At 37.0% G+C, this 25,019-nt stretch overlaps 4 protein-coding genes across 11 annotated transcripts; 2 read left to right on the plus strand and 2 right to left on the minus strand.

The window, feature by feature from the left end:
- The first annotated feature begins 4,457 nt into the window (after window positions 1–4,457).
- Window positions 4,458–6,969, plus strand: LOC109013503 (fasciclin-like arabinogalactan protein 17). Its single transcript, XM_018995613.2, has 3 exons — window positions 4,458–5,903; window positions 6,452–6,576; window positions 6,655–6,969. Exons 1-2 carry the CDS (start codon window positions 4,514–4,516, stop codon window positions 6,523–6,525), a joined length of 1,464 nt encoding a protein of 487 aa, XP_018851158.1. The 5' UTR covers window positions 4,458–4,513; the 3' UTR covers window positions 6,526–6,576; window positions 6,655–6,969.
- A 2,611-nt stretch (window positions 6,970–9,580) lies between these two features.
- LOC109013504 (putative RNA polymerase II subunit B1 CTD phosphatase RPAP2 homolog) lies at window positions 9,581–13,940 on the plus strand. 4 transcript variants are annotated; one of them, XM_018995614.2, is made up of 7 exons: window positions 9,581–9,652; window positions 10,612–11,213; window positions 11,406–12,089; window positions 12,198–12,391; window positions 12,483–12,746; window positions 12,957–13,115; window positions 13,615–13,940. In XM_018995614.2, exons 2-7 carry the CDS (start codon window positions 10,625–10,627, stop codon window positions 13,717–13,719), a joined length of 1,995 nt encoding a protein of 664 aa, XP_018851159.1. In that variant the 5' UTR covers window positions 9,581–9,652; window positions 10,612–10,624; the 3' UTR covers window positions 13,720–13,940. The 4 variants fall into 4 exon arrangements, with proteins under 4 accessions (XP_018851159.1, XP_018851161.1, XP_018851160.1 ...); XM_018995616.2 differs by having other exon boundaries at window positions 9,604–9,652; window positions 10,615–11,213; XM_018995615.2 differs by having other exon boundaries at window positions 9,607–9,988.
- Window positions 13,941–14,031: 91 nt separating this feature from the next.
- On the minus strand, window positions 14,032–18,005 carry LOC109013507 (protein WVD2-like 4). Of its 5 annotated transcripts, none has more exons than XM_018995621.2 (9): window positions 17,684–18,005; window positions 16,604–16,877; window positions 16,160–16,507; window positions 16,004–16,062; window positions 15,823–15,903; window positions 15,586–15,667; window positions 15,428–15,499; window positions 15,174–15,281; window positions 14,032–15,070 (listed from the first exon to the last, which is right to left on the minus strand). In XM_018995621.2, the coding sequence occupies exons 2-9, from the start codon at window positions 16,838–16,840 to the stop codon at window positions 14,519–14,521; spliced, it is 1,539 nt and encodes a 512-aa protein (XP_018851166.1). In that variant the 5' UTR covers window positions 16,841–16,877; window positions 17,684–18,005; the 3' UTR covers window positions 14,032–14,518. The 5 variants fall into 5 exon arrangements, with proteins under 5 accessions (XP_018851166.1, XP_018851165.1, XP_018851164.1 ...); XM_018995620.2 differs by having other exon boundaries at window positions 15,586–15,664; window positions 16,004–16,068; XM_018995619.2 differs by having other exon boundaries at window positions 16,004–16,068.
- A 1,765-nt stretch (window positions 18,006–19,770) lies between these two features.
- LOC109013506 (calcium-dependent protein kinase 26-like) lies at window positions 19,771–25,019 on the minus strand. The gene is made up of 7 exons (XM_018995618.2): window positions 23,479–25,019; window positions 22,686–22,829; window positions 22,409–22,561; window positions 22,033–22,148; window positions 21,755–21,922; window positions 20,722–20,946; window positions 19,771–20,064 (listed from the first exon to the last, which is right to left on the minus strand). Exons 1-7 carry the CDS (start codon window positions 24,428–24,430, stop codon window positions 19,942–19,944), a joined length of 1,881 nt encoding a protein of 626 aa, XP_018851163.1. The 5' UTR covers window positions 24,431–25,019; the 3' UTR covers window positions 19,771–19,941.

Raw genomic sequence — 25,019 nt, forward strand, 5'->3', positions numbered from 1 at the left:
ACAGAGAAAGAAAGGACAGAGAGGGATGTATGTGTAAGATCAGGAATTTTCTAAAAGGGAAACTGTTGTTCATGGAATGTGACATTACGAGAATAGAAGATAGCTTGAGTGTTGAGATTATAAAACTTGTATGCTTTATGAGTGCTATGATAGCAGAGAAAGACGCTTTTAGAGGCACAAGAATAAAATTTATCACGGGAAGCATGAAAGATTTGAGCATAACAATGATAACCGAACACGCGAAGGTGATCATAGGTGGATGAAGTGTCGAAGAGAAGTTCAAATGGATATTTATTTTGGAGATATGGCTTGGTGTACGATTGATGAGATAGGCAACAGTGATGACACATTCACTCCAAATTTTTAAAGGTAAGTGAGCTTGAAAATAGAGACTGCGAGCGACATTCAGGAGATGCTAGTGTTTACGTTTTGCAACACCATTTTGTTATGGAGTTTCAACACAAGTACGTTCATGAATGATATCTTGATCATGGGGATAAGTTTGAAACTTGTGGTAAATAAATTTGTATCCATTATTGATTCTAATTATTTTAATCATGGTATTGACCTTATTTTGAGTAAGTGCAAATAAATGCATGAGGTGGGTATAAACCTCATATTTATAACGCATGAGACAGATCCAAGTAGTGCATAAAAAATTATCAACTATTGTAAGAAAGTAATGAGCACCACATAGTGAAGAAGTATGATAACCACCACATATATCACAAAAAACGTGATTAAAAATAAAAGTAGTGCATAAAAAATTATCAATTATTGTAAGAAAGTAATGAGCACCACATAGTGAAGAAATATGATAACCACCCCATATATCACAAAAAACGTGATTAAAAATAAAAGTACTTTTATTAGCATGAGAAGGAAAATGTAGTCTTATGTGCTTAGAACAAGCATATACATCACAATCAGAAATAACATTGAGATTATTTAAAAGACTATGAATAATTAAGCGGGAAGGATCACCTAGGCGTTGGTGCTATAAAGTTTTATTCGCAGTAGTTTGCGCAGAGAGGGCCATAATGGGTTTGGATCAGTACACATAAAGCCCATTGCAAAACTCACCAGCTCCAATCAACCTTGTCAAATGTGGGTTCTGAAAAAAACAGCTAGTAGAGGAAAAATAAATAATACAAGAATGATTAGTTGTAAGCTGAGGGACAGGGAGGAGATTAAAAGCAAATCGAGGGGCATAAAAGACGTTTTACAAACTTAGGGTTTAGGTAAAAAAAAAGTGCCGACACATTTTATACGAAGTGTGTGGCCTGTGGGTAAGCAGATGTGTTTCTCAGGAGAGGAAGAAGAAGGGTTGGTGATGAGGCTTCGATCGTGGCACATGTGGTCGCTGGCACCATTGTTCACGACCCAGTCACGACGACTGTCAAATAGAAGAGAGGAGGAAACATTACACACAAAGTTGGCTGATGAGGTGATCTGAGTGAGCAAATTGAGCAACTTTTGGTATAAATCCGTCGAAAAACTAGGCATTGACGATGAAACAGAGGAGGTGGAGGCTTGATTCACCACTGGCGACAAATCAGAGGGTGGTTTGCCGAGGAGAGATGGCTGTTGCTTGTTTCATGGTTCTCAGTCTGGTGGGGAACCGACGATCCGTTAGCAACAATCACGTAGGTGGCCTGTTTTGTCGCATTCTGTGCATCGGAGGGTGGGTTTCACGGAACCAGTGGAGTGGGCGGCAAAGACCAATGAGTCTGATGATAGTGGCTGAATGTGGAAGAGACGCTGTTGTTTTTCCTGAAAAAGAATAGAAAAAATATTGGTGATGGGGGGAATGGGTTCCATGGCTTTCTGTCGTTTGGGAAAATTATCCCCTCTAAGAAGGCCAGAAACAAATATAAGGCTAAGAGAATCGGAGGGATGAAAGAGATACGAGGAAATAGGGTGGTTAGGGTTTGAAGAAGAGGCCATGTAAGCGGTAGAGAAAGGATTGTGATTAGGCTGATACCATGTCAAACTTACAAAAATATGAACCTTTTATTTCTGTAACAACTTTTTACGATAAAAGAATTGACAAATAAATAGATACATGAAACAAAGCTTTCTATGATAACTAGTAGAGTATGAAAAGAATTTACAATGGCTAATTCCTAAAATCATGGTGTTACTGATTTTGTGCTAAGTGTGATCCTGTCAATAGTACTTGCATACTCAACGACTGTAAATATAATTTCTCTTTCTCTAATATTCAGTAATCACGATTGTCTTATTTTTTTTAAAAAAATTAGAATAATAAGATGGTCCTTGGATTATTTTATGGATTTAGTCATTAAGCATGGACAAATTATCTGTTAACTTATTATTCCAAGTTGTTTTTGTCAATTTGGATAGTCCAAAGCTACATCATGTCCAACTAAATGCATCATGTGTTCCTAAGACCATATAAGAACAAGAATTAATTAAAATAAGAAAATTGAAAAAAAAATCAGTTTAATTAAAAAAGGGGTTAAGATTGATAGACAATTTTTTTTATTTTTTATTTTATCATAACGTGTGAATCGAGAAATCTGCATTATTTGGTTAAATGTGATGAATTAATTTGATTAATGTATAACTAGAGCTCGGATTGGGAACTTGTGTTTCAAATCACAATATTATTTCACAAATTTATTACTTTTTATATTCTCAAATTTGGATTTTGTTTCGCTTCGAAAGTGGTTTTTCAACATTTTAAATGTTTTATTCTCATTTTATTTTACAATTGTCATGCTTTAATTTTTTTCAGACTTACCTGTATTTTTAATTTTCGTTTTTTAAATATTTGGTTTTATTTATAATTTTCTTTCACTTTTCTTTTTTTATATCTCGTGATACGGTATCTTAAAAAATTTAATAGATGAAAAATTCTATTCATCATACTCACATGCTCACACCACATATTATACTTAATTTTTTAATTTTTTTCTCTTATTAAATATATGATGTATGAATAATGAATAAAAGAAATTAATTAATTTAAAAAAATTAAAAAAATATAAAAAAATATAATGTGTAATATATGGAAATGAGTAAAGCATTAATAGTTTAGTAACTAAAAGATAACCGGAGGACACATTTGATTAAAGTTGAAACAGAAAATTTATAATGATTAATAAGTCCAAAAGACAAATCACGTTGGTTATTAAATTTGTCTAATAAAACGTGTAAAATCATTTAATACTATAGTATTTCAATAATAATAAAACAAATCGTAGTTGAGACTCTGAGAGTGACAAAGTATCTGCTGTCAGACAGAGCGTCGCCGTTTTCATACATTACCCGCAGAGAAGCCACCAAATGCACGCATCCCGCGCGCGCTAAAGGCGACATCTGGAAATTTGAAAACTTGGAGTAAAATTGAGGGTATTTAATTGATTTTTACATTCCAGCTTTCAGACACCGACACCTTTCCTTTTGAGCTCCTTCAGACTCGGCTTCTGCTTGGACACCTGAGCCTCACCCACCTGCACTTGATAGTTTTGTCCCACCTACCCTCTCTTTTTTTTATCATCATTCATTTTTTTTATTTTAATAAAATTTTAATATATTATTATTATCGTCTTCTCCTCCTATCTTATTACAATATTCATCAATTTCTTATGACATCACAACAATATATGATCAAAATATAATAATAGTACAATAATCTTTATAGAATTTTTATAATTATAAATAAATTTTATAAAAATAAATTTATAAACTGACATAATTTTATATTATATTTTAAATTTTTTTTACAATAAAAATAATTTTATAATATAACGAATCATATCGAGTTATGTCAAATTCTAAGTTTACTTTTATAGAATTTTTTTATAATTATATATTTTTTTTCATATTCTTAAGAAACTAAATAAGAGGAAGAGAAATATAATATTAAATCCATTAACTCTCTAAAGTTAGAAAATCTTTGGATAATTTTGTTTTTTCACGGTCTCTTAAATTATGTTGTTGATTGAAAACAATTTCAATACCAACAACTATTAAAGTATTCATTTTAGATTGAGAAATTTTAAAATAATAACTTTCCACGCCGAAGCAATGGAAGTTTCTAAAATATGAGTTTAAAAATAGTGGTATTATCATTTTTAGGAAATAATTTACCTATTATATCATTATTTTATTTTTATTTTATAATATTAAAGTGTTATGGGTCATTAGTACTCCATTCTTTAAAAAAAAAAATTAAAAATAATGTAAGTATTTATAAAATCAAATAAAAATAAAAATAAGATATTACTTTTAACTAATAAAGCAGTAGAATTTCGGTGTTTGCTTTGGCATGAAAAAATGGTGGCTCAAAGACAGAAAGCGGTGGCTTGGAGTTGGGACTACCTCGGAGCTTGAAGCCGTCCAGCTCGTGATTCCTGTCACTACCGTGTGGTCCCTACATCCAGCCTGTTTGAACCCACCATAAAATGTCTTAGCTTTCACTTCTCTCTCTTCCTCCGCGCGTTTCTTCTCCAAGCAAAACCCACCCGCCCACTTTACTGCTTCAATGCTAAAACATCAGTCCAGACGGTGCGAGTCGAAGTTCTTGTTTTCTATGAGCGCCATGGATCTCCACCTCTATGGTGTCTCTAAACTTGTTTCCTTCTTCTTCGCCCTCTTCATTCTTTCAGTTTCGGCAACCCATGTGACATTGCCACAAAGTCCAATCTCTAAATCTTCTTCTTCTGGGAGCTCGGGCCAGATAAATTCTAACTCGGTCCTCGTGGCCCTCCTCGATTCGCATTACACTGAGCTCGCTGAACTCGTGGAGAAAGCCCTTCTTTTACAAACCCTCGAGGAAGCCGTGGGGAAACACAACATCACCATCTTCGCGCCGAGAAATGAAGCTCTCGAGCGAGGACTCGACCCCGAGTTCAAGCGCTTCTTGCTCGCTCCCGGGAACCTCAAGTCCCTCCAGACACTCTTGATGTTCCACATTGTTCCCAGACGAATCGGTTCGGACGAGTGGCCCCGCCAGTCTTCTGGGCCGGTTCGGCACCCAAACCTCTGTAATGACCACGTATATTTGAGAAGCCAGGGTTCCGGCAAGAGAATCATTGACTCTGCCGAAATTGTTCGACCGGATGACGTCATCCGCCCTGACGGTGTAATTCACGGGATCGAACGGATGCTGATTCCCCGATCAGTACAGGAGGATTTCAACCGGAGAAGGAATCTGCGGTCGATTTCCGCGGTCTTACCGGAAGGCGCACCCGAGGTGGACCCCAGGACCCACCGGTTGAAGAAACCGGCAGCACCTGTCCCGGCCGGAGCCCCGCCGGTTCTTCCGATTTACGATGCATTGGCACCAGGCCCATCCCTGGCTCCGGCACCGGCGCCAGGACCCGGAGGACCCCACGGTCACTTCAATGGTATGCGCCAGGTCAAGGACTTTATCCACACCCTTTTGCATTACGGTGGTTACAACGAGATGGCCGATATTTTGGTGAATCTAACCTCCCTAGCCACCGAAATGGGAAGGTTGGTCTCCGAGGGATACGTTTTGACCGTCTTAGCTCCTAATGACGAGGCCATGGCGAAGCTGACGACGGATCAATTGAGTGAGCCCGGTGCACCGGAGCAAATAATATACTACCATATCATACCGGAGTATCAGACCGAGGAGAGTATGTACAATGCGGTGAGGAGGTTTGGAAAGGTCCGTTACGATACTCTGAGGTTACCGCACAAGGTTGTGGCTCAGGAGGCTGATGGTTCTGTCAAATTCGGGCAGGGAGATGGGTCGGCGTATCTGTTCGACCCCGATATTTACACAGACGGGAGAATTTCTGTGCAAGGGATTGACGGTGTTTTGTTCCCAGCGGAGGAGGAGGAGGAGCTGAAGACAGAGAAGAAAACAGCTTCAGTTGTCAAGGTTGTCACCAAGCCAAGAAGAGGTATGTGACTTGTTAAGTTACTCCATCATTGATCGGTTAACTGCTTAGGTAATATTGCTAATTTCTTTGTTTAATTAGTTCGTGGTTGGTTCTTTCTAATATTAGGCGCGGGCGGGTAAGTAGTATGGGTTAGTTTCATCCGGTACTGAATTTGAACACCAGGCACAGTCATGCTTTTTTGGCTTAGGTTGGTAGGGGAAACTGAAACTTCCGAGTTGATGGGATAATATTTGTCGGAGATATGCTATTCCCGTCCCAGTTATCCCGACCAATTTCGGGGTTTCTGTTTGGTGTGAACATGTTGGGGATGATGGGTTTTGACCTGTGTTGCGTTGATAATGGATCGTAGTGGATTTTTGGGTTTCTGATGAGAGCAACATTGAGCGAATCAAATGTGTCGGTGAGAAGTGAAATGGAGATGATGCCATAATTTTCGTGGACTAGGTCCATGCTGAGGAGGAGTTGCTTAAGTTTTTACGGATGTGATGTAGAACTAGAAGGTTTTTATCTTGTGTTTGACTTAAGTTGTACCTAATTTCTTATGACAGGGAAGTTGCTGGAAGTAGCATGTAGGATGCTTGGAGCTTTTGGACAGGATTCCCGTTTATCTACTTGTCAATGAATATACAAAACCCAGAAGGAAAAATGATGTCTTGTAAACAGTTCATAAATGGTAAAGACACTTCCCTTACATTCTTTCTAATTTGATTCAAATAGGTTTCCTTGGCTAAGTAATTTCTGTTATATGCAGTTGTAGGATGATTCCATCTAATACAATGGATGCATAGTTAATTGGAGGGAGCGTTTACGTTGCAGAAGAGAAAGGTCTCTGTTTTTTGGCTATAAATACCATAATCACGATTTTTTTTCCTCTTTGATTCGCAGTCTCTGTATAATGCATAAAACAACCTCCCAAGATGTTCGAATTTCATGACTAAGCTTTGTTTTTTTTTTTGGCCTGTTTGTGAATCCATTGCTCGTAAATCGCACTGAAACGTAAATATTCTTTACTGTCATATTGTGATTGTGTGTATGAAATTGGACCATCGTATTGGCTTGGGATGTATATTCTCCATTGAAGTTGAAACTGTGGTGACAATTAGGTTGGTAGTTGTGTGCTTTATTATTTTGCTGATATTAGACAGCAGACCTGATGGTCCTCTTGGTGTTCCTTGTCATTTAGTACTAGAGATGAAAAACAGGCTGTAGGTCAATTATTGGTTATTTTTTGGGACGTGTTCGTTTAAGATTTTTTATTTTTTCAGACGAGATGGATTGAAATAAAAGGTTAAAAGTTGAATAAATTATTATTAAAATATATTTTTTAATATTATTTTTATTTTAAAATTTAAAAAAATTGAATTATTTATTTTATTTTGGTGTAAAAATTTAAAAAAATTATAATTATGAGACGGTATAAGATGATAATATTTATGAAAATAAAAGAGGCCTTATTAAAAAAAAAAAATAGAAAAGAGAGAGATATAGAATTGAATCCCATATATTGGCAGTAGACAATATTAATTATTGTGGGATTTAAATATTATATTTATATGCAGAAAATATCTGAAATAGACCGAGTCCGGTTATGATACAGCTTGGCATGTACCTGTGGCTCGACACTCGTACTTTTGTTTGCTCAACTAGAACATTTAATTTTTTTTTTTTTTACATTGGTATATTAGTATGAAATTCAGTGGTTGGAGGGCATATTCTCAAAGGATTTGGTTGGGGGGGTTAGAGTCCAAACTAAACAAACGCTGGATTTGATTAGAAGAAATAAAACGAAATGACGGTGGCTACGAGACCAGACAATGCGATCAACACGGGAATAATTGCTCACCTAAAACATTATCGGGTTTGAGTAACGTTTGACTCCAAAAACATTAAAAGAATCTTTTCAGTTTGGTCATTGATAAATTGAATACAACTTAAATGGATGACACATTAAGGCAGGTTGGGAAAATAATTTTCTTTTTTTTTTTTAAAAAACAGCAAAACCAGCTATGGCTATAAAAAAATAAGACAAGGAAGTTTCGAAGCGCACACGCTCTAATGCATTGCATCGGCACTTGCCACATGAGATTGAGGCAAAATTTTTACATATACAAAAGCCATGGCTGATGAATTGCAAATGCAAACACATCAAAACTTCCAAGGGCAGGAAGTACTGTACTGAGAAAGAAAAAACTGCAAAAGAACCGCTCTTTTATCTTATTTTATTAGTATAATTTTTTTTTTAAATTTTATATAAAATATAATAAATAATTTAATTTTTTTAATTTTTAAATAATAATAATATTAAAAAATAATATTTTATTTAACTTTTAACTTCTATTTAAATTTTTTTTTTTTTTATCAACCTTAATCTTTCATTCCGTACATAGTGTGAGAATTGAGAAATGATTAGCAGATGTTTTAAATATATAAATTATTATAAATAAGTAGATTTTATCTTAAAATAGTATAAAAAAATTATTTTTTTATTTATAAAATTTACGAGAGTTCCATCTAAGATTAGGCAATTATAGCGTTCAAGATAACCTCAGCCTCACGCAATCACGTGTAAAAGAAAATGTGCCCAATCTTTTGTCGTATCCCACCACTTGGAATGATAATCAATATAAGCTCTCATTCGCACTTGCATTTTCTTGAACAATACCCTTTTGAAATGCTTTTTGAACTGATGAATTGAAACGATGATTTTAACCCTTTTTTTAAAAAAATATTTTTAATAGTTAAGGAAACGGATATTATTAAATTTATGTATTTTTTAAAAAAAATGTTTAAAAATAAATTGCAATTACAATAATCGGTTTGAAGCATGGGTTGAAACTCTCGACTCCAATAGGCGCAGTGTCCATTCCAAAAGGAGTCTCATCATTTTATACGATAATGGCGTGGGATTTTGATATCCTAACCATTTTATTTCATCCTAACTTCGAGTTGCAAACAAACTTACGTTACCTCTAAATCCACCAAGTAATTAAAGTCCATTACCTTAATACCTGTACATAACTAGAAAGATCAGAAAAAAATAGACATGTCGGTTGTATTTAAGATCCCATGTCGTTTTAAATGAGAATTGACTAGCTAACTTGAAAGTTATTTGGCAGTCTTAAGGGTAATTATCCCTTTGATTTTGAGCTTGTGAGCTTCAAAAGTACTCTTACCAATGTATAAATTGTTTTGAAAAAATTATACTCTCAATTCGGTGTGTAGAATACTATTTATATGATATAATTTAATTTAAAAGATAAATTTTAAAATCTTATTATTACAAATCAATTTTTATCATTTAAGTGATATGAATGACGTATTTTACTCCACGGCTTAAAAATAGAATAATTCATAACTATATAATAATTATTTAATTGAAATTTATTATGAATCAGTCACTATGTACTCTCACATTTCATATCTATAATTTTTTTTATAGAGTATGGAGGTATTTTTCATAAGATATGAGGGTGTTTTTTATAAAGTGTAAAGTGTGAGATGATGAATAATGACTAATGAGAAGAATTTTTATTTGAAATATATATCCCCTAAATTCTGTTATATGGGCCTGTGGTGTTTATTAAAAGGGCCCAAGACTATATATGGGCCAGGGTTCCGCTATTGGAGTATTGAGTTTCCTTGTTTTTTCCTCTCAAGCCCCGAGCTCATATAAGCCATCGAAGCCCTTCTAAACCCCCAATTTCGTCGTCTCCTGCGTCCCTCCAAGCAACCCTCTCTCCCGCTTCCTGGTAACTTTGTATATGTTGAACTGAAATTTCCGAATCCGGTTTTAAAGAGTTTCTAAAACTTCATCTGAATTTGATTGGGTCGCAGATAACACCTGCAATGGCTCTCGAGTGTTTCATAGAAGTTATAACTTTGAATTGCTTCTGATTTTATATCACCATAAAAGTTGAGAAAACTCTTCCGACACCTCGGTATCTAGGGTTTTCTTATGAAATTTCCTAAATTGCAGCACCTCGAGCTAAGATTCTGCCTGTTTACTTTTGGTGAATTCGAACTTACACCTGTTTACACAAAGTCACTGCATATAGCCAACAATCAACATCAAAGTCTAAGGCTAGGTCTGTTTCACTTAGGGTTTCTTTTCCGGGTTTATATTTTATTGTTGTATGTGTGCGCACGTACTTATATATAAAAAAAAAAAAAAGTGTGCGCGCGCGAGCTCTTGGGTGCTTTAGGTTAGCTGTAAGTTTGATATCTATTGATTCTGTTTGGACTTAGAGAAAATGTAGGATTTCCGAGTTTGATTTGCAAATATATGTTTTCTATGCACGTGCCTTCGATTTGGAAAAGAAGTAAGATTGTTTGTATTTTTTTGGGCTGTAAAGGCATACTTGTGGAGAAATTTTCAAGTTGGAACAGAGATATGAGAGGGTCATTTGTAATCCATAAGCTTTGATACGCGCGTGATGATTTATAATTCGTGAGCTTCTGATATATATTTTCATCTCTTTTCCTGTGCACCCATATATATGTGCCTGCCTGGCTGATGAGGAAACACTGCAGCGCTAAAATTGGTTGGAGCTGTTATAATTATTATTCTTTTTTCATACGAGTAATGCTACACTTCCTATTCATTTTATCACATTTGCTTCAAACCGGCTGACATGGCATGGAGTGGGAACTTGCAATTTTTTTGAAAGATTTTCACTCTGAAATTCATCTAACTCTATCTTTACTTCAGAAGATTTCCTCCAATGGCAAAGGATCAATCAATCTCAGTGAAAGATGCTGTTTACAAACTGCAACTTTCCCTCCTTGAAGGCATCCAAGCTGAAAACCAGCTTTTTGCTGCTGGATCTCTGATGTCTTGCAGTGACTATGAAGACGTTGTGACTGAGCGTTCAATTGTGAACTTCTGCGGCTACCCTCTTTGCCGCAATCCTCTGCCAGCTGATCGCCCTCGGAAGGGGCGGTACCGCATTTCCTTGAAGGAACACAAGGTTTATGACCTACAGGAGACATACATGTATTGCTCTTCAAGCTGTGCTGTTAACAGTCAAGCTTTTGCTAAGAGCTTGCAAGATGAGAGATGCTCAGTTTTGGACTTGGATAAACTTAATGAGGTTTTGAGGTTGTTTGGGAACTTGAGTTTGGACTCCAAGGATGGTTTGGGAAAGAATGGGGATTTAGGATTGTCTGGCTTGACAATTCAGGAGAAACCAAAAACCAAGGTTGGGGAAGTGCCTTTGGAGGAGTGGGTTGGTCCATCAAATGCAATTGAAGGCTATGTTCCACAGAGGGAACGCAGTTCCAAGTCCTCACCTTTGAAAAATCCCAAAGGAGGTATGATCTTTAAAGTTTCATCTTGGAGCGTGCATCTCTTTTTAAGTGTGCCACTTTCGTTTGTTAGACCAGATCCATCACAGATGTGCGATTGTTAAGTTGTATCTTAAAGAAACTAACGTTCACTTAGGTTGCTGATAAAAGTGGGAAATAACTTTTAGCATCAAAATGAGCTTGGATTGTATGTTGCAGGGTCCAAAGCTAGACATACCAAATTGAATAGTGAAACAGACTTCGTCATCAATGAGATGGACTTCATCAGTACTATAATCACTGAAGATGAATATAGTGTCTCAAAAATGCCATCAGGTTCAACAAAGACTCCTTCTGATGCTAAAATAAGGGAACCGAAAGGAAAAGTGAATTGTAAAGACTTGGAGGATCAAGTCGCCATATGTGAAAAACCATCCACTCCCACAAAGAATGCTGGTGAAAGGAAATCAAGAAAATCAAAAGGGGAAGAGAGTAGAATGGCCACCAAAGGTGATCATAGCATCATAGGGTTGCCTTCAACTTCAAACCCCTGCCCTACTAGTTCCAGTGTAAGTACTGCAGAAGCAGAAGAGGAAGCCGACATTGAGAAAGCGGCTATGTCAAAGGAAACTACACTCAAATCCTCTTTTAAACCTTCAGGTATGAAAAAATCTGGTCGCACTGTTACCTGGGCTGATGAGAAAGTTGATGGCAGTGGGGATGGAAATCTTTGTGAGCTTAGAGATATAGAAGATAAAAAGGAAGCTCCTGAAAGATTAAGTGCTAAAGATGTGGAAGATAATGATGAAAAGTTACGCTTTGAGTGGGCAGAAGCTTGTGCAATAGCATTAAACGAGGCAGCAGAGGCTGTTGCTTCTGGAGAATCTGATGCCAGAGATGCCGGTAAAGCACTGTCTTTAAGTTTGTGTTATCTTACTAATATTTGGTTTGATGGCTCTACTAAAGTACTGACCTTTTCTTTTCCTGTATTTTCTTGCATTCAATATCCAGTCTCTGAAGCTGGAATTATTATATTGCCACATCCACAAGATGTGGATGAAGGGGAATTGATGGATGATATTGATATGCTCGAATCAGAACCAGCTCCTTTAAATTGGCCTAGAAATCCTGGGGTTTCACATTCTGAGTTGTTTAACCCTGAAGATTCGTGGTATGATGCTCCGCCAGAGGGTTTCAATTTGACCGTAAGTTTCTCTGTCCTAAACAGGGCCACAATCAGTTTTGTTTCACTAGTTTTATTAATGTCTGACTAGATACAACCTTTTTGTCATTCAGTTATCACCTTTTGCCACAATGTGGATGGCTCTCTTTGCATGGACAACAGCATCTTCTTTGGCTTATATATATGGGAGGGATGAGAGTTTTCATGAAGAGTACCATTCCATTAATGGGAGGGAGTACCCAAATAAGATTGTCTTGGCAGATGGTCGTTCTTCTGAAATAAAGCAAACTCTTGCTGGTTGTCTTGCTCGGGCTTTGCCTGGACTAGTTGCTGATTTGAGACTGCCAACACCAATATCTATTTTGGAGCGAGGATTGGTATTGATTTTGAACCTGTCAGTTTGCTGGTTGTCTGTTTTCCATTTTTCTAAGGGATGTCGATACTACCCTGCATGACAGTCAAATGCTTTTTAGACTTGCTTCATTTTCTAATTTTTTGCAAAATATCATCTGAAGTTAGTGTGGTTTATACAGACATTAGATGGGATTTTTTGATTGGTGAAGGATCTCTGACAAGTTCTTATGCAGGGGCGCTTGTTGGATACAATGACTTTTATGGATGCACTTCCAGCTTTCAGATCGAAACAGTGGCAAGTGATTGTTCTTCTGTTTATTGAAGCTCTCTCTGTTTGTAGGATCCCTGCACTTACCTCACACTTGACTAATAGGAGGATGTTTTTGACAAAGGTGAGACCATACATTATATTGTGTTATCATCTTATATGTTTAACTTATGGTGAATTCTCAGTAGCGATATGTTATGCTTGACAAAACAATACGTGTTGGATTTACAGTTGGGTATTGTACAAAGATAAATTATGGTAGTGCAGTTAGGTGTTATATACTTCGTTGTTATTTATGAGAGTTTATTTAGATTTATTATATTACAAAGAATGGTGATTGCTGATCAGCCATCAGATCCAAAGAGATTGAATTGGCATATGAGGCTATTTGTGGAAAATAAAAGAAACATTTGATGTTGAATGTGAAAAATCCAAGTTCTTAGGAGTACCGGCTGCCTAATATTTAAGAGAGAACTCTGGATGTAGAGATTCATGAGATAGATACCTTTATTTTTTGAATTTTGTCAGTGTGGATTCTATTTTTTACAATGACAGATGTTCACTGCTTGTTCTGAGCGAGGAAAATTTTAACCAGACTCCTTGTTTTGTTGTTGGCTAAATAGGTGTTGGATGGTGCCCAAATAAGTGTGGAGGAGTATGAGATTATGAAGGATCTAATGATTCCTCTCGGCAGGGTTCCTCATTTCTCATCTCAGAGTGGAGCTTAATTGACTGAGAAAAACGTCAACTACGAATGCAAAAGCAAGTGTATGTTTATATTTCATTGGTCACCATTCTTGGTTTTTGTTTTATGGGACCAGCAAAATGGTTTCTTTCAAGCACCGAGGAAAGTTTGATTTGGCCATGAAATCAAGAAAATTTGATACCCTTGTTCCAAACAATGAGAAGAAAGAAAGCCTTGTCAAATTGCCACCTTATGTAATGAGCGGTAAGAAAATATTTCTTTGGTTTAGTTTACCTGTATATCTTCATAATGAATAATTGCTTACCTGTGACTCCCTGATCTAATGCAAAACAAGAAAAAAGAAGGGCTCATCATCAATTGCCTGCAAATGATGATATCATGCAGCACTCAGCAGCAGATTCATTAACTTAAACTACGCGTGAAAGTGGAATAGATTACTGCGGCAAACACTTCCATATGGCAATGATACAACGATGCAAAAGAGACCGAGTATAATCATATCAACTTGTACATTAACAAAATATTCGACTTGCATGCTTTTCTCAAAACCACAATATTCACAAACGAGTAATTCTACAGATCAGTCACTGTAGATATCTCACACTCCACATTTATAGCTTTTTCATAGAGAATGTGGGTTGTTTTTCATAAGGTATGTGATGTTTTTCTGTTTCATAAGATGTGTGTGGAGTGTGGAGTGATGAATAGTGACTGATGATAAGAATTTTTCTTCACAATAACAGGGAACTCTCTTCTTTCTGAAAAGTTTAATGAAACTTCAAACTTTAAACCTATGCAATATAAGGTCCAAAATGATGTCTTTAACGGTAACCTCCAACGGAAACTTCATGTGGCATAATCTCATGGGTAGGTGAATTCAGAACCGTTGCATTGTTGTTCTTGGCGGTATCCATTGCAGATTCTGGGTCTATATTATCTTTGCATTCCGAAAGACACGTAGATGGGTTCTGGCTTTCTTCATTTTTTCCCCTGGATGCTTTATCTTCTCCCGGGGCCTCTGTTTCAGACTTGGCAGGCTCTTTTTCAGTTCTAGTGGCAGCAATTTCCCGAGTCTGAAGCTTGGGTTGGGACTTTCTAATCGGTTTCTTTGAAGCAACAACATTTTTATCAGATTCTGCTCGTAACCCTTTGTTTGAATCGCTCTGTTCTCGGTTAAGATGTGGGCTACGACAAGACCCACTGCCTTCTGAAGGGTTGTTTACGGTAATGGAATTCTTGTTCTTCCCGAGCTTCGGAGATGGGTTCGGACGTGGGCTAAGATCAGATCCATCACCTTCAGAAGAGTTGTTTATCACCGTCACAGAGCTCTTTTGCCTTCCCAGCTTTGGAGATATTGGGCGTGTGGTTGGTATCTAGGTCAATGAGTAGACGCAGGGTTGCATATACAAAAGAAAGTAAGGTACTACTATTCCATGAAATCACAAAGTCAGGCGTAAAAATGAAAAGACGAGTTACCTTCTTTATTTCAGTTCTTGGAGGTGGCTCTTTGTAGAAGCTTGGCATCGGTGTAGCTTTAAATGTCAGGCTTTTTCTCAGTCGCTTGATCTCCGCCTCCTGGTTTTCCTGCAAGATACCCAGAATGAAAAATGTAGTAAATAGCTGAAATGGGACAGACATGATGAGATACGGAAGCCAAAAACCGAAGAAAAACAGATTGATGAAAAGAAAGAAAATTATCTTTTAGGTGGATAAAAATAATGTCCCAACACCTTTGATTTTGCTTGCAAGTCAGTTATTGCTACTTCTCGGGCCTGAATCTTCATTTCTAATTTTGAAAAGAACTGGTCAACAAAAAACGAAAGTGATCAGTGTTTTGCATTTAGAAAAGGAAAAAAAATCTTAACGAGGACTACAGTGCATCAACAACCTCCTTTCGCTTTTCAGCTCGTTCCTCCAACCTGAAAGAAAATCCTAAACTGCTGCTCCTCCGCTCACGAGGAGTAGCACTTCTGATAATAACAACAAAGAACATTACGGGAATTCCAATGTAATAACAAGGAACTTATAAAAACTGAAGAGAAAGTGGCGAGAAAAATGAACGATTATGCTTGCAACAAGGGGAAAAGAAAAGAAAAGAAAGAAGAACTCTGATCAAGAATCGTACGAAGTTATGGAGCGAACATCATCCTCCTCTTTCGCCAGCAGTGCTGCTTTTATAGAATTCAAGTCCTGATTAACCGATGATCTGCAATCACATCACATAACAGCCTGAGAATTATTCAGCGAAAAACAACGCCTCTCCCAAAATCTATAACAAAATTATTTTGACAAATGTCGTAACTCACAGGGATTCCTCATCAGGGCGGTAGTTACTAGTTTCATTCGAAGAACCGGACTTCCCAGGCTGATCCTAGCAAGAACTTACTTAGCACAGAGTAGGGCATGAAATGGAAGGACCATACTGACGACAAAAATGAAAAAAAAAAGAAAGAAAAAATTACCACAGTGCGTCTAATACTAGGCATGGATGCTGAAGAATTCCGCCGACCAGAAGCTCCACTTATTGTTGTATTTGCAGCCTTGGAGGGGATTCCGGTGGATGCAGGGCTGTTTGGATTAATTAAACTGGAAGTTACGTGTCTTTGAGCATCTTTGTCTTCTCTTTTCACTGGATACACATCAATGCTCTTGTTCGTAACATCAAAATGACCACCTCTTGCTGGGAAGGAAAGACTCTGTGAGAGGACTGATTTCCGGTTTCGAGAAAATGGAGTCGTGGCTTTCAGATTGGCTTTATTCTTGGCCAGTTTATTGGTCTTTGGAGAATCCCCATGTAGAGTTCCGGGTTCCTGACAGCAAAAAGATAAATAGACCCAAACTATTAATACAATGTGCATCCAACATGGGAAAATTCAGCTAATGTGAGAAAATTCTTTGCACAGAACCTTTGTAGATTTTGAATTTTTACTTGTACAGGCTGTTGCAGAGGCTTTAACCATCACTTCAGCAGAATTAAAGCTTTCAGCTTTCTTGACTGGTTCAGATATTCCATTCATGGAGGGAACTTCAGAGTCATGGACATTCTCACTCTCTTTGTTCATGTCCACAGCTGATTCTTCCACATATTTTCTCTCAATAACACAACTCTCATCCACCAAAGTAACCCCATTTTTAGACTCCATTGCGTGACAGAGGCGTACAGACAGGAAAGAATAATTTCTGCAGAACCAGTCAAATCTAATTGTCAATACCGCAGTATGTATATATGTATGTACGTATGTATGTATGTATATTGAAGCTCTTCCTTCACACTAGCATGCCTTCTTCATCTAGTATTGGTTTTTTACTAAATTCAACTGCCGTAACAATTTCTACGCATCGCATTCACGAAAATGCATGCAAGCTCCAGATCGTAATGGCTTTCCTTCTCCCCCCATGATACATTCTCAAGCCTTTCACTAGTATTTCCCCTCCTTCCCCCACCATGCTTCACAAATAACTACGAAAATCCCTCCAGTAAAAGGAACATCTGCGCAGCACTAACCGTTTCAAAATTCAGACCCCTTTTCCCGATCCCACTGAACATCCCACCCCTCTTTCAAAATCCTCTGGATCTTTCATAATACTTCTATAGATGATTATCTTCCGTAAAATGATAAGAAAACACACGCACACGCCAAGTTCGTATGATCAGAATAACATAGATTTTAGAAGTAAAGAATTTCACTTTCTGCCCAGATATGTTGATCCCGAATCTTAACATCTAGCACTTCATTTGCTCCGCAATCAAACAGAGGATTAATAAAATCATCATAGACTGCAAAGGTTTTACAAACAATAGCACATCCAGTTGAGGATACTTAAAATTGAATTATAAAGAACAGATACCAATACTACCTAGCTACAAATCAAACCTTCAAAATATACAAAATATAGGACAAACAAAGCAACCGTGTTTTTGAGAATTCGAAGCCCATTTATTGGAAGTCAAAGAGATGCAATGCTAAAAGTGTTTCGGCATGTACCTAGGTAAACTTGGGAGTGTGAGAATTTGGACTTTAATATTAAATAGTAGCCTTGCTGACACGGCGAAACACTGAGCTCAAGATGAAGATCAAGTATTTTTCCAAACCTGAATGATGAGGATAGAGATTGAATAAAAGATTGTTTGTTGGGTATATAAGCCTGAAATAGAGTGGAGTTTGGAAGAAAGATTGAGAGTGGTGTAGATTAGAAGCACTAGCGAAGTTGAAGTGCTTGTGATAGTTGAGCTCGAAACTTCGAAAGTTACAGCGAGAGTTGCTGACAGACACTCCGCTGGTTTTTGGTACGAGAGACACGCAAGAGACAGAGAGAAAGAAGCTGAAGAAGGGACGAGCTTTTCAATGAAGTGAATGGAATTATAGGAGTGATAAAATGACGGAACTACCACTGGATCTAATCATAGCTGTGAGCGTTGAGGTAGGGAAAGACATTTAAAAAAAAAAAAAATTCTTTTGGCACTTTGCAATGATATTTCCTAAGTTAAGTCATATTAAGTTATTAACTCTCGTAGCTCACCAATTCCATTTTTCTTTTTCAGTTAAATTTTCATTAGGATAATACTACTTTTTCTTCTTTATTTTACCGCTCAATTCTATCGTTTTATTTTTTAAAATTTTTTTAATTAATAATTAAGAAAGTATTTTTTTATAATATTATAAATTTTTTATTTTTTAAAAAATATTAAAAATATATATATATATATATAAAAATAAAATAAAATAAAATCTATAGCTCCAACGGTAACTGAGAGAGTGAGTGTAGCAGCACTCTTTTCATTATCAACGGAAAAAAAGAAGCGTTTGTCGTTCTAAGCAAGGGCATGATAGTCAATTCGGGAAATAGACCAATGACAGGAGCTTGACATAAGTTATAACTGAAGAAACTGTTCGTAAACGTGGGTGAGTGTTCCCGTGGGTGATGACATGGCACGACGAAGTGACATGATTCGCCTTCCCACGTTCGGATAACCTCGACATGTGGACCCCCACCTACCTTACCTGGTTTGAGCTGTCATAACGTGCGGATCTGATTATGGTGGGTGGGGGAAGAAATCTACGGATCACGCGGCTGGAGACGAATCATGACCGAAAGTTAGTGGGACGACACCTTCACGTTTTGTTTGTGAGGGACAGAAACTTGCATCGGTAATATTTGGAGATTTTGTGGGTGAGTCAGCTGCCGACATGGCAATCACAATCAAAATTTATACTCTTAACAAACATTAGTATAAAAAAGAATATAGTTGGTTATTCAATATATTTTCTATAAAATTCAAATTTTCAAATTTTTAATTAAGACAGATATGTAAATTAAGATTCTCGTATCGAACTAATTTACATAATTTTATTTTGTGAAGTTTTACATCGAGTCCTATAAATTATTAAGAATAAAAAAAATTAAAATAAAAAAAAATATTACTCTATGAAATAAGATAATCATTGGGTATTTAATTCAAGAGCAATTATTATTATTATGTATAAGCATGTGTAGAACGAGGTTAGTTTCCTATGAATTAAATACGATTGAATGTCTTATTATATGCTTGGGAAGATTTGTACAGCTGTTGGATATTTTACCAAAATAAAAGTGGTAGGGCAAGACATGATCATTGATATCCTTAAAGTCAATCAATATTGAAGTGTTTTTTCTGTTTTTGGTGTGTATTTTATACTCTTAAATGTACAATGAGCTGCTTCCTATAAAAAAATGCCATTTTCTAATTGTTTCTCCTCAATTTTCTCGCTCACCAAACGGGGGTATTGATCATGTCTTTGATTGTTGCTAATCAGTTTAAATTGTAGTTGTAATAGTAAATTACTATTTATTGTCAGAATAGTAATCAATAATATTAATAATTAACCTTTTACAGTGCTTCTTGATATTGGGCCAACAGGTGGTTGACAAATGGCAGCAATTGAAATCTACCAAATGCTAATTCGGTAGGGTAGAAGAGGAAAGAATAATGCCATCTGGAAGAAGTTTAGAGAGATGAATGAAGCCAGCAAATGATTCCTTGCAGGCAATTACATGAGAAAATACAGCTATTCTGCAAACTTACAGTAGTAAAGGCATAATAATAATCATCAACTGCAACTATTATTGAGCAAATTCAACATGTTGACAAGTAAGGAATCAAGCATCTACTATTTACCAGCACTTGATCATCCTCTTAAACCTCAAAAATTAGAATACAAAATCAAAGAGAAAAAAAGAAAAAGAAACAGAAGGCCTCACTCTCTCAATAAACAGGAAGAGCCTCCCTAAATCCAATGCTAAAACTACACTTTAGATCCTTCTTACCCAAACTGGGGTTGCCTTTCTGCATCATGGCTACAAACTCATTGTAATCTATTCGTCCATCCTGGAAGATAAATTGTAAAGAACGTCTTAGAATATGTGCGAAATAGACATGAATTACAACATTAATACCTCATAGTCAAATGAATACTTCGTACAAGTTTAGAACACAGTTTAATTTATTTGGTCAACTTGTGATCTATATGTAATTGTCATCCAGTTGGTTTCCAACTAAGAGGCTGCTCAGGAATGACAATGTCTATCCAGCTGGCATAATAATTCCATTTTCTTATCAGAAAAAATGTCATGCCTCTACAAAACCATAAAAAAAAAAAATAATGAATTGATCATTGGCTTTTGTAAGCCAAGTGTCTCTCCCTAAAATAGTGGACCCTGATTAACTTGTTAGCAAAAAGTTTGATTCAGCCCATGATAAGAGGGTGTTTGTGGGGTTAGAAAATTTTCTTTCGATTGTATTTTCTCGTCAATTATGCCAATAAACTCTGCCTCAGCTATCACTTTATAACACCATTAGAATGAATTGAAGTAATCCATCAATTATCACACACAAGATCTGAGACCTCCCCGTCTCAGAGATTCCGATGGTAGAATTATCGTTGTAATAGCTTTTTCTATATGCTATATTTGGAGTTGATGGGAGGATATGTTATTCAATTCTAAGTTACATTTAAATTACTTGATTATAAAGCAAAGTACTTACATTATCCTGATCTGCTTCTCGGATCATTTCTTCCAAGTGGGTGTCCTCAATGCCGAACTCCTTGCAGGCCTGTTGAAGCTCATCTTTAGTGATATAGCCACTGCTGTCTTTGTCAAAATATGAAAATGCTGCAAATAGATGATCTTCCCTCTCAATTTTGTTTAAATGCAATGTAGCAGCAATGAACTCTCCATAATCAATTGTGCCACTGTTATCAACATCAGCCTGTAATTACAGAACAAATAGGGCCATTGATTATATGTACATATGATTAGTACACACAGCATTGAAGTTAAACAGAGTTAAAGATACAATCTGCTATTAGTACGTGACCCCACTTCCACTGTTCGATATGTAAGTAATACATATACACTGGCCAAATCAACAAGAATATAATGTTTCTTAAAAAATAAGATTGATCCGTCTGTTCTGTAATTTTTCTAGCAAGGTGAATCCCTGAATCTCACTCATAAAATAACAACGGTAGACAGCAACAAAACCCAGCTATGGTGTTCTCAGTGACACCATCAGATTCCATCAGGGGAGATAAACTATGCAACCAGAACGTCATACATCAATAGCATGGTACAATCAGAATAAACTTTGTATAGTAAAATACCGGTTGGATGGTGAGGATATTGGCCATTTTAAGTATTTTTTACCCATGAAGACACACTCTCGAGCCTCCAATAAATCACAATAAGTAGGATGACTGTCCGTTAGAACATAAAACTTTAGACAAAGCATGACTTCCCAAAAGCCAAAATGGAGTTCAGTGATCCAAGCATAAAGAGGAATAATTACTAAATAGACCTAGAAAATTCACTGAATAAAATAGCTGTCAGTTAGAACCATATAACCTAAGTCAGTATTTCTTGCCCTCCACTTCCATTTTAGTGGCAAGAAGTCTAACCATTAGAGGAAAGCAGTGAAGCATCAATAATTTAAAGTGTAGCACTTCCATGCTAGCAGAGAGTTTGTGGGTTTCAAGTGTAGCATATTGAGTAAAAGATGATTCCCCTACAATACTTACTGCCCGCATGAGATCATATATTTCAGACTCATTGAGATTGGCACCAAATCTTTTTAGTCCAACTTTGAGTTCTTCAAAGGTAATTTGACCACTGCTGTCAGCGTCTATCACCTTAAACATTTCTTTTAAACCTGCAATTTCTTCCTCAGAGAGGTGCTGTGCAATAACCTGCAGATAATAGTGGTTGAAAAAATTTCTTTTACATATTTAACATTTAAAAAATTTGTCAGCAACACTCGTGGGATTGGCTCCGTGATGACAAAATAGCAATAACTTACTCTAATAGCCATTTTCTTAAGTTTGTTCATTGCAGAAAACTGCTTTAAGCGACTCAAGACAGCGAAATCAAGAGGCTTGTCAGGAGCCACCCCATCAACCTGAATCCAAGGGTCGCCTGCAAGGACCAAAACAAACATTATCAGGAAAATATTCTTCTTAGTCAGAGAGAACACTTGTATACTAAAATTCATGGCCATTTGTTTAGAAAGTTAACTAGCATTTTAATTCAAGACTTGGTGACTATTTGAAATTGTTGGTGAACTTAAAGGATACATCATAGTATCATACCCCCAGTCACAATTATTCTCATATATACATATATATATATATATCCATGGAGAGGGAAAAAGAAGAAAGAAAAACAAAATAACTTACACAAAACTTCATGTGCAGATATCCGCTTTCTTGGGTCTCTGACAAGCATCTTCCTAACTAAATCTTTCGCATTCTTAGAGATATTAGGCCAGGGATCTGATGAGAAGTCAAGATCACCATGCAAAACCTCTTCAAAGATCTCGTGCTCGCTTTCTATTTCAAAGTGAATCGAAAAAAGAAAAGGACGGTAACTTTGAATTGTTAGAAAGATGGAGACGTGTATGAAAGTAAAACAAATAAAACTAAATAATGCTGTACAGCATATTAGGATTATTACCAGCCCAAAATGGAGGTACTCCACTTAAAAGAATGTAAAGGATCACTCCAGCACTCCAAACATCTGCTGCTGGACCATAATGCTTACACAAAACTTCAGGGGCAACATAATATGGGCTTCCAACCACATCACCGAATATCTCTCCTGTAATCTGGGACTGTCAGTAATAAAATAGACGTAGAAAAATTGTGTATAAGGCTGCAAAAAATTGGAAAATATGCATATCATATAAGCATAAAGGAAGCGGGTAAATGGCATAGAGTTCACAGTCAACCAAATAATCGAGTAATATCTAGTGAGCATCACATTATAATCAAGAAAAAGTAATATGCATCATGGTTATCTCATAGAGCTCTGCTTCTTACTTGACAAGTTCATAAACTTCCAGAGGGAGTCTCTCATCGGAAATGATGATCTAGAGGCTATATTGATGATAATCTAGCAAGCCTAAATCTTACAACCAACACTTCACTGTTCAAAGTAGTCAGAAACAAGAAAGACCGTCCCAAAAGGGCCAAAACTTGGACCGATTCATTATTAAATAGACAACAAAAACCAAGGCACGACTAAGTGCACTATTTCGTCTATATTACCACTTCTGGCACAATAATTACAAGAGTAAAGAGTAGAGCTGAATATGTTCACAAGGATGTTGTTGATGACAATATGTCGGAGAGTTATTGAAATTTTAAAATGTTAGACATGGGTGGTAATTATTACTGGTATGACAATAAAAATGAGTTGAAGGCAAAGAAACACACAAGAAAACATAAAACGGAAAAAGAGAACAAACCTGGCTTGAAGAATACCGACAATCCAAAATCTATGGCCTTGAGAGACGAATCCTCCTGCTCATTGACAAAAAGAAAATTCTCAGGCTTAAGATCGCGATGCATGACCCCCAAAGAGTGGCAAGCTTCTATGACGCCAACTATAGTCCTAGTGAGCTGAGCTGCCTTTCTTTCTGTATAATGCCCCCGCTGAATGATCCTATCGAAAAGCTCACCCCCTGCACACAACTCCATTACAACATGAACTGCAACAGCGTCCTCATAAGCCCCTCTGATTGAGACTATATTAGGCTGTCCCGCCAAGTGATGCATTATCTGAATCTCCCTCCTCACGTCCTCCACATCTTCTTTCGTCAACAACTTCCTCTTGGCAATGGATTTGCACGCGAACTCTTTCCCGGTCGCCCTCTCCACGCAAAGAAAAGTCGTCCCGAATTGCCCGTGTCCAAGCTTCGCTCCCAAGTTATAGTGCTCCTTCAAATGACCCGTCTTTGTTTGCAACACCGACCCAGCCTGAAGCCCCGCACTCGGCAACCTCTTCACATTAAAAGGTTTATTCCTCGGCCTTGATTGCTTATCAGTAACCTCCTGCTCCTCCTCCTTTGGTCTTGCCGGCTGTGTAGGTTTAACAGTCTCTTCCTTGTGTCTCATTGGATCCAACGTTTCATTAGTATTTCCGTCCTGGTTTTCGGATTTTGCCAACCTATTCTCCTTCTCATGTTTTAGCGGCCGTGCCAATTCAGTCTCATCATCGACCATCTTCACCATTTCTGGGGGTTTGTTCTGTGCAACAGGTAAAGGGGATTCTGGTTCTTTATTTACAGAAGGTGCACTGGTTATTCCGTTGGTAGAAGCAATGCAGTCTGGGGATCTAGACCACCAAATAGAATTCGAAATCGAATTGAGGAGTCCGTACTTGGAAGAAGCTTTCGACCCCACACATATATTTCCCATCTTATTTTATTACTACTGACTACTATTCACATACAATTGAAATCCTAAGCTCCATCCCTTTTTCTCCAAATGGGTGCCTGATATCGAAGCGAAAAGCATAAAAAAACGCAAGCTTCATAAAAACCAACTAGAAAGCAATTGGGGCTTAGGTGTATGAAACTAAGCCACCAATATGAAAACCAATAGAACAGAGTGGCAGATTATCTAGACAGCTATTAAAAGGAAACCTCAATAGGAAAGATCTTCGTAAGGAGATACCGAAGAAATAAAAGAGATCAAATAGACGAAATCAAAGTCGAGGAATTACAAGAAGAAAGATTCAGATATTAAAATTATGGCGGTCATGTAGAGAAACAGAGGTTCAAGAAGAAAGAGTCATGGGGAAATTTTCCTAATTTGCGGTTGGGGCATTGATTGTATTCCTTCTTTTCTCCGCTCTTTCTTTATTTCCTTCCGGGAATACATTCGTCACGAAATGGGAAAAGAGCGAGATAAAAGGAGTGAGGCAGGGAGGGAGCCGGGAAGGAGAGAGGGAGGCCTGCTGGTTTTTCTGTTGGAAAGTCTCAAATTGAAGGGACGCGTTAGACCT

Source organism: Juglans regia, chromosome 4 (assembly GCF_001411555.2).
Source record: "Juglans regia cultivar Chandler chromosome 4, Walnut 2.0, whole genome shotgun sequence".
NCBI lineage: Eukaryota > Viridiplantae > Streptophyta > Magnoliopsida > Fagales > Juglandaceae > Juglans > Juglans regia.